The sequence below is a fragment of the Eumetopias jubatus genome, unplaced genomic scaffold (assembly GCF_037043125.1).
Source record: "Eumetopias jubatus isolate StellerSeaLion01/CBP00866 unplaced genomic scaffold, mEumJub1_p1.0 scaffold_16, whole genome shotgun sequence".
Classification (NCBI taxonomy): domain Eukaryota; kingdom Metazoa; phylum Chordata; class Mammalia; order Carnivora; family Otariidae; genus Eumetopias; species Eumetopias jubatus.
In genome coordinates this window covers 75,723,707-75,732,019 of record NW_028274822.1, presented here as the reverse complement: position 1 = coordinate 75,732,019, position 8,313 = coordinate 75,723,707, and the positions used below count along the sequence as shown (strand labels likewise).

The window sequence follows — 8,313 nt, the reverse complement described above, 5'->3', positions numbered from 1 at the left end:
GCGGGGAAACCCGTGACAGCTTTGTTGCAACACCTATTGCTCAATGTTCAAGCCAACTGGGAAAGGACGCCCCAGCTCGCGTGTTCTGATTGGCGGAGGGGTAGGACGAGCCCCTCTCCCCGGGAGAGGGGCGCCCGGGGACTAGGTCCGGAACCGCTCCCGCGTCTGCTCCCGGGGCTGGCGGAGGCAGGTGAGAACCGGGGGTCTCGGGGCTGGGTGGCACAAGGTTTGACGCTGAGACCCAGGACGACCTGGGGCCGGGCTCCCGGCTTCTCTGGCTCAGTGTCTCCGACTCTGGGAGTCCGTCCCGAGCGGTCGGCGAACTCGAATCTGAAGTGGTTTGGAGCTTTGGACAAGCAGTAGGTTTCCCGGTTCCGAGCCTCAGTTTCCCCCGCTAAGAAGCGGGATCACAATAGTACACGGCTTGTGTTTTATATTAAGGTAATGCACGTGAGGCCTTAAATGGGTGGTAATTCTGCAGAGTTTATAAAAATCTAAGCCACGCACACCTGTAGACCCAGCAAGTCACTTTCTGGGACTCTGCATTGTAGAGATCCTGGCTTACGTTTGCAAGAAGGCGTTTGACGGCTGTTTTCTACAGCCTGTGATTTATCATCGTGAGGCAATGGAAGCAGCCTGAAAGTCCAGGGAAGCGTTCCTTCTGGTCCATGATTTCATTTAAATTTCTGCCTTAGACAGTAGCAGTAATAAAAGCTGCAACCAAGAAGCGAACCAGTAACAAATAGCTGTCAGTAATTGAATGAGTGCCGGACACTGCCAAGTGTTCCTCTTGCATTATGTAAGGTAACCTTTCCAAAACCCGTTAAAGTAAGACCAGTTCTTGTCCCCACATAACATGAGGAAACCGAGATTCCTAGCCATTTGAGTGAGTTAGTGAAGATGACCTCACTGGAGAGTGGAAGAACTGGAATTTGAACACAGGTCTTTCTCATGCGTTTAGTGCACTGCCTCACTGCACAGTCTTTGCGGTGCATAGCAAGTGCTGAATGGTAGCTGCCTTTTTTGTTAGAATGATGAGTTTGAACTAGGCATTCTCTAGTATCGCTTCATCCTCTCTCTGGCTTTTTCTTTCAGGATTGTCAGGAGCCATGCTGTCAGAAGTCCTGCTGGTGTCTGCTCCAGGGAAAGTCATCCTTCACGGAGAGCATGCCGTGGTCCACGGCAAGGTGAAGTCCCCCAGAGCCTTTGAGAATTGGGCACCTCTTCTCCCTGACCCTACTCTTAAGCCAAAAGGAAGCCTGGAGGCATAGCCTGGGAGTACGTAGGAGAGGAGATCAGTTTCTCTGCAGCGAGGCAGGGAAGAGACAGGTCTTACACCCACTGAAGGGCTTCCCTGGCCTCACCCAGTAAGAGAGCACAAAGCTGAAATGTAAAGCTGTGCAGGTGGAATGAGACAACCTGGAAGGTGGGCTTCGGTGGAGAAGAAGAGAGGTGGGAGCGCTGAGCCCTGGGGCACCCCAACATTCAGAAGTGGGGAAGATGAGTAGGATCCAGCAAAGAAAACTGAGAGATGCATTATCTCATTTAACTCTTAGGACGGCCCTCTGTGGTTAAACTTTGATTATCCCATTTTGCAGATGTGGCAGCTGAGGCTTAGGAGAGGGTTGGTAGCTTGAGCAGGGTCCCGTGTACCTTAGCAGAACCGGGAATGAACCTAAGTCTGTCTGAACCCACAGCTCATGCTTTTTTCCACTCCTGTGCTCCTCCACTCCTCGTCGTTCTTTATGTTCCTAACTTTATCTTTGCTGACATGATGATTGTGGGGAAGCCTTTCCTTTGTGTGGAGGACCTCTGAAGTTTTGCACGGGGAGGGCAAACATAAGTAGATATCAGCTCCTAATTGATGGGTAGACGCTGTGTCACTTAGTGGGAGAGCGTGCCAAGGTTGATCAGCAGTGTCTGCCATGGGCATGGGTGGGCATGTGCCCTATATGCTAGTATGTGCTCTCTCTCCTCAGTACATTGACATTGACCCCCGGTTTTAAGACTGGAGCCAAACTCTTTGCACCTCCCCGCCCCCATGCCCAGGCTCATTGTATTTGCCCTTTATTCTACAGGTGGCACTGGCTGCGGCCTTGAACTTGAGAACATTCCTCCGGCTTCAGCCCCACAGCAATGGGAAAGTGTGCCTCAACTTACCAAACATTGGCGTCAAGCGGGCCTGGGATGTGGCCAGGCTTCAGCTGCAGGACACAAGCTTTCTGGGTAAGTGCAGCGGGGAGGAACCAGGTGTGGGCAGAGCCTGGGCCCTGACCAGAGGAGAAAGGGGACAGATGGGTAGTTATTCTAGGCTGTCTCTGAGAGGGTCAGAGACTAGCTACTCTGGGGGTGTTTTCTCCTGACCCCATAAAATTAGCTTTACTTATTTATTTTTTTAAACTTAAGAGCGTCAAATGATGCACTGGATCTATGTGGGCTGTGGGGGACTGATCCTCAAGGCCTGTTGTTGGGTGAAAAACCACAAGATGCAAATAACGTGTATCTAAGGAAAGACCCAGATTAAGTGTCAGTATGTATGTACATGCAGGGGTGATTAGTGACCTCTGGGAAGGTCCTGAGGTCTGAGAGTGGACAAAGGGAGCCTTCTTTCTGTAAGATTGGTTTGACAAGGAGGAGGTATTGATTGGTGTTGGGTATCATTAAAAATCATTAAAAATAAAAGTAACATGCTTATTAGTTGGAACACAGAGTCAATAGGGAAACACCATCAGTTAAAAAAAAAAAAAAGGCGGCTGTTACCACTGCCCCCCTGACCACCTCCCGTGACAACTCTCAGCATTTTGGTGTTACTCCTTCTGGATTATTTTCTGCAGATGGAGAGTTAGATTGAGGGAGATGGGGAGGATATCTTGTTCCTTAACCAAAATCCGATCAGGCCATACAAACTTGTGTGGTTTGTTTGTTTTCTTCAGTGTATCAGGACTCTCTTTCCATGCCAATAAATAAAGACCCCTGCGCTGATTTTTGATAATATTGTGAATGTTGTGTCCCCTCATAAGCAGGCAGGGTTTTTCATCCGTGGGGTCGCTTGCCACCTGCACCAAAGCTGAAGGGGGTTTTCTATCCTCCGTTCATTTGCTGTCTCCTCGCCAGGCTAATGCCTCATTGTTTGGAACAGTGTTTCTCAGCCAGAGTGGGACAAGTGGGGGGTCCTCCGGGGGTCTTTTCCCAACTGCTCCCTGCCCTCTGGGACGATCATTCCACAGCAATCCACTCCCGAATTTTGCAGGGCGATGAGGAACAGGCGAAAAGCCCCATTTCTCAACCAGTCATGCCTTGGGATCCCCCGGGGAGGTTTTCATTGTTGTTGTTCTTAACAATACAGACAGATTCCTGGCCCTGCCCCTCTCCTATTAAAGAACAGGGGTCGCGGTGGCAGGGGACCAGGCAGGTGTATTTTGAAAGAAGCTCCCTGCGTGATTCCAGGATCACCGGGCCTCCGCTCCCCGAGGCTGGGGATGTCCCCCTGCCTGTGTGAGCCTGGACAGGTCACTTATCCCTCGGAGCCTCTGTGAGCAGAGTCCTGTGGCCTGGGAGGGTTGCTGTGAGGATCCAGCAGGATCGGAGGTGGGCCAGGCCTGGGACGCAGAGTGTAGTACATGTGTGAGGGCTTGTGAGTGATTTCTCCACGGAGAAAAAGGAATATGGAACATGAGCCTTTCAGAGACATGTTTTCTAGTAGACTGCCAGGCTCTCTGTCTTTTTCTTTCGGTATTCTCTGGTTGCTTCCCAGTAGTTACAAATACCGGGAACATTTCACTGGGCGTCCTTATGTGCGCCAGGCACTGGACTAGTGTGTCGTGGATGTTGGCACTCTTAGAATCCTCCAGCTTGCCCTGGGCACAGGTGCTGGTATCCATCCCCATTTTATGGATGAGAAAATTGAGCTTCAGGCGCCAAGTGGCTCAGGTCACAGAGCATTGTCAGCGATGCAGAAAGGATTCAGACCCAGATTTTTCCGAACTCTTCCAAAGTCTTTTTTTTTTTTTAGATTTTTTTATTTATTTGAGAGAGAGAGCATGAGCAAGGGGGAGGGGCAGAGGGAGAAGCAGGCTTCCCACTGAGCAGGGAGCCCGATGCGGGGCTCAGTCCTGGGATCATGACCTAAACTGAAGGCAGACCCTTAACCTACTGAGCCAACCAGGCGCCCCTAAACTGTCCAGTGTCTTGATGAGTCATTCCATTTCCCTTGCAGCACTCTGAAGTGTCTGTGCTCTCCGTAACACTGTTAACTGGCTTGGCTGCCTTTAGTGTGTCATTATTTCGGGGAATACATAGGGCTTCGTGTGTACACCACCCTAACATTTCCCAGCACCCACGTACCAAGCTCGATGTTCTGTTCCCTTTACAGTTGGACCTGTGACTCAGGGAGCAATTTGTAAAGCTGGTCGGGCTTGCTGGGCCTCCTCAGGCTCTCCGAGGAAAGTGGCCCAGCCTCCTACCGGGCCTCTTCTGGCTGCCCAAGCAAATGTCAGCACTTCACGTTCTCTGGTTTTGAGTGTCCCATTCTTAAGAGTTGGTTCGGGAGAGGGACGCGTTTGGGGGATAATTGAATACTGCCTTTGGTTTTGGTTTTGTACCGTGGGGGTCAAACCCAGACCTTTGAGTGGTCGAGCTAGCATGCACTTCGTGTGCGTGTGTGCGTTTCAAGACGACCATTAATTAAGCACGTACTACATGCCAGGAGCTGTGCAGCGGGTCTTAAGCACCTTATTTCAGTTTATTGGTGCGTATTTACTGTTCCTATCCCTGCCTACCAAGGAGGGAAACTGACGTTCAGAGAGGGTAAGTCACGTGCTCAAGGCCCCAGAGCCAGTAAAGCGTACCGTCGGGACCCACACCCTAGTGTGCATGCCCGCAAAGCCCAAAGGCCCCCAGCAGACGTGGCCCTGGTGCTCGGGCCACAAACCCACGTCCCTCAGATGCTGAGTCTCACGCCCGCTCGGGTTCCTGTGCTCCGTTGTCTATAAACGCGTCTGCGTCCCTCTCACCCGGCCATGTTTGCTTGTTTGCCACAGAGCAAGGTGACACCACAGTGCCCACTGCAGAGCAAGTGGGGAGGCTGAAGGAGGTGGCGGGCTTCCCCGAGGACAGCGCCAACCCCGAGCACCTGGCTGTGCTGGCCTTCCTCTACTTGTACTTGTCCATCTGCCGGAAGCAGAGGTACGTGCGTGGCCTGGGCCCAAAGCCAGATTCCCCCACATCTGCCACGTGGCTTCTCCCGGGCCATGCCCACAGAGGCCGCCCTGCTCCACGTCCCGCAGCCTCCGGGAAACCGTGACGGGCAAAGTAAAGCCGATGTCCGCCCTACCCCTTAAGATAGGACCTGGGCTGCCTGCCATCAGGGAGGCCGGCTGCCGGGGTGGCGGTGCTGGTGAGGCCATGTCACGTGGTGATGGAGAGTCGGAGCATGTTGGGTCAGACCCCATGGCGGCCGCCCACCAGCTTCCTTGAGGTTCTTACCCTCCCTGGGCCTCAGTGTCCTCATCTGTAAAATGGGGGTAAGTAACAGTACCTACCTCGTAGGCTTCGTGTGAGGGTGAGGGAGTTTATTTATCTAAAGTGCATGACACAGAGCCTGGCACACAGCTTGAGAAATATGAGCCATTAATATTTTCCTAAGGAAACTACTGGAGGGGTGGAAATATTATATATGAAATGAGCCTAGCTCTGTAACTAGCCCACAGTGATTTTCACTGTGATTTTTTTTTTTTTTTCGGTCCCAGGCCCAAAGGGAAAGCCTCAAGGGGCAGCCAGCCCTTTACTCAGACAGCAAAGGACCAGGCATGGTGCGGAGGGCACATTCACAAATGTCTCAGCTCTTGCTGTCCGCCATGGGATTTTCATCTTAAGTGAGGGGCACGTCCCTTTCTGGGAAGGGGTGCACATTTCAGAACATCTTGATCTGAGTGGGGCGGGCGTGTGTAGTTTGTAAGGCAGTTTCGCATTATAATCTTATACGTGGAAAACAGCAGAGTTACTTAACGGGAAATATAGAACATGAAGTTTAACAGTCCTTGCTTGGGGGAAATGCAACAGGGGAAGGATCCTGTGAACACACAGTGCACCTAGAGAAGATCTCAGTGGAGAAAGGGGGCCGTCAAGGCGAGCTAGGCATGGCTTCTGGGTGGGTGGCCAGGGGAAGCTTCCCAGTGGAAAGGATGTTTGAGAAGGGTTCTGCAGGATGGGTAGGAATCTGCGTGGGGGAGGAAGAGGCTGTCCCGGGCAGGGATACACACAGAGCAGGGCCACGGGAGAGCCCCGCTGTGCAGGGAACAGGAAGGAATTGAGAGAAGTGGTTGGTGGTTCACGAGGGAACGTCGTGCTGTAAAGGATCCTGGTACCTGTTTCCAAGCTGCCTGGTTCACCATGACTCCCTGCCCATCCCGTAGGGCCGCTTTTGGGGAGGGCAAATGTCCCCGAGTTCAGAAACCTAGGCCTAAGGCTTGGAGTCAGGCCCTGCCAATGTCCAGTCCTGGGCCTTGACCGCTAACTCGATCTCCAGAGAGTCATGCTCTGCACGCCGCTGTGTTTCAGGGCCCTGCCCAGCCTGGACATCATGGTGTGGTCACAGCTGCCCACCGGGGCTGGCCTGGGTTCCAGCGCCGCCTACTGTGTGTGTATGGCCGCCGCTCTCCTGACTGCATGTGAGGAGATCCCAAACCCGCAGAAGGACGGGGTGTCTGCCGGCAGGTAATCACCGCCCTCGCCCTGGGCGCCACGACCCGAGCGTGGGTTCTCTCTCAGAACTCCCCGCCAGAGGTGTCATGTGGCCACCGTACAGCTGAGGGAGCTGAGGCACGGAGGCCAGAGGGCGGCCCCGGCTATGCAGCCAGGGGATGGTAGAATGAGATTTGCACCCGGGCGGTCTGAACCTGGAACCACTTTAGTTCCCCGACCCCTCACCGCCCCCCTTGCCTCTTTTGGGTTCAAGAGTGCATGGTGTGGCAGAGAGAACCCGAGCCCAGACATAGGGAGCCGTTGGGTCCACTTCTGCTGGCGACTCACTGTGGGACCTCGGCCAAGCCGCTGCACCCCTCGGGGCCTCAGCGTCCTTCTCCGTAACAGGTCGTACCAGGTGGTTGTACAAGAAGTGACTGTGAGTCAGTGAGGCTCGTTGGGACAGTGTCACTGGCAGCCGTGTCTGTCACTGCGGAATGCACCTTGAGAAGCCACCCCAAGCACGGTCTCTCCTGGGCCCCGCCCTGGGAGTGGTGCCAGTCCAAAATCCAGCCTGGCAGCTTCTTGATGAGGCCCGTCCCTGGGCCCTCGGGGCTCATGCGGGCCCTCCCACTGGCGGCCTTGGGTACCCACCATGTGCTGTGTCAGGGGGCGCCACTGGCCTTGTCTGTCTCCTGGGGTAGCCGGCAGGAGAGAAAGCTGCTCAGGCCGTGCTGGGCACCAGCATGGACGTGGCCGTGTGGTTCCTCCCAGAGCGGTGCTCCCATGCCCTCCACACCCGTTGCAGGGGCCCAGGCTGGAACCAGACCCAAAGGCCACGCTGTGCTAGCCTGCGGCTGAGGGCCCCTTTCCTCCTCCAGAATTTAGTTTTGAATTGAGGTTTCCTTCCTCGGCCCTGAAAATGCCGTGCTTTTCTGATAGCCTGGGCCCCGCTGGGTGCCCTGTGAGGGCCAGTGATTTCTCTTCTGAGACACGGAGGTTAAAATACAGTTGAATTCAGCTGGAGCCCAAAGGTCCCTTGGACCCTTGTGGCCGCGACAGATCCGGGGGTGGGGAGGGTGCTCTCCATGGGAAGTGTCTGTCAGCATTCTGCACACTCGTTTTGGATGGTTCCTGTGCGTGGAAAGAAGTGGGAGGCATGGGGCAGAGGCAGCTTTTGTCAGGGGAAGAATCCAGAAGGTGATGAGAGATGCACCTGTAGGTCACACAAGGTGACGGTTTTCAGGAATTTCGGTGAGGTTTGTCTTTGAACTCGCTGCAGGCCATTGAGCCACCCCTTCTTCTCCCTGGGCTCTGTTTCCTCATCTGGAAGCGAGGGGCTGCACTTGATGGGCCTTTGGGGGGCCCTCCAGCCTTGTTGTTTGGTGATCCTGTGATACGATGGTGCTAGTTAGCATGTGCTGATCACTGATTGTAACCTAGATCAGTGAAGGCCCGCTTGTCCTGGGTCCCCCGAATAGACTCGTATGTATGGGCCAGCAGACCAGCTTTGCCGTTCAGAAGGCGAGTGTATGTATGTGTATGAGTGCTCAAGAGCGTGGCGGGGGGGACGCTCTTTCTCACGCAGCTTCCCTACAACCAGCTCTGCCGCCCCCCCCAAAGACCCAGTCA

The 8,313-nt window shown here is 54.1% G+C and overlaps 1 protein-coding gene across 7 annotated transcripts in view; it reads left to right on the top strand.

Moving 5' to 3' along the window:
- Positions 1-76: 76 nt before the first annotated feature.
- MVK (mevalonate kinase) overlaps positions 77-8,313 on the top strand; it is a 32,506-nt gene continuing 24,269 nt past the window's right edge. For 6 of the 7 annotated variants that reach the window (XR_015766923.1, XR_015766921.1, XR_015766919.1 and 3 more), the window contains exons 1-5: positions 77-190; positions 1,096-1,187; positions 2,079-2,226; positions 5,040-5,184; positions 6,559-6,714. Coding sequence is in view for 2 of the 7 variants with exons in the window: in XM_088019280.1 (XP_087875406.1) it covers positions 1,110-1,187; positions 2,079-2,226; positions 5,040-5,184; positions 6,559-6,714 (527 nt within the window). In the remaining 5 variants the exon portion in view is untranslated. The remainder of the gene's footprint in view (positions 191-1,095; positions 1,188-2,078; positions 2,227-5,039; positions 5,185-6,558; positions 6,715-8,313) is intronic. The other variant, XM_028116611.2, reaches the window with a different exon arrangement.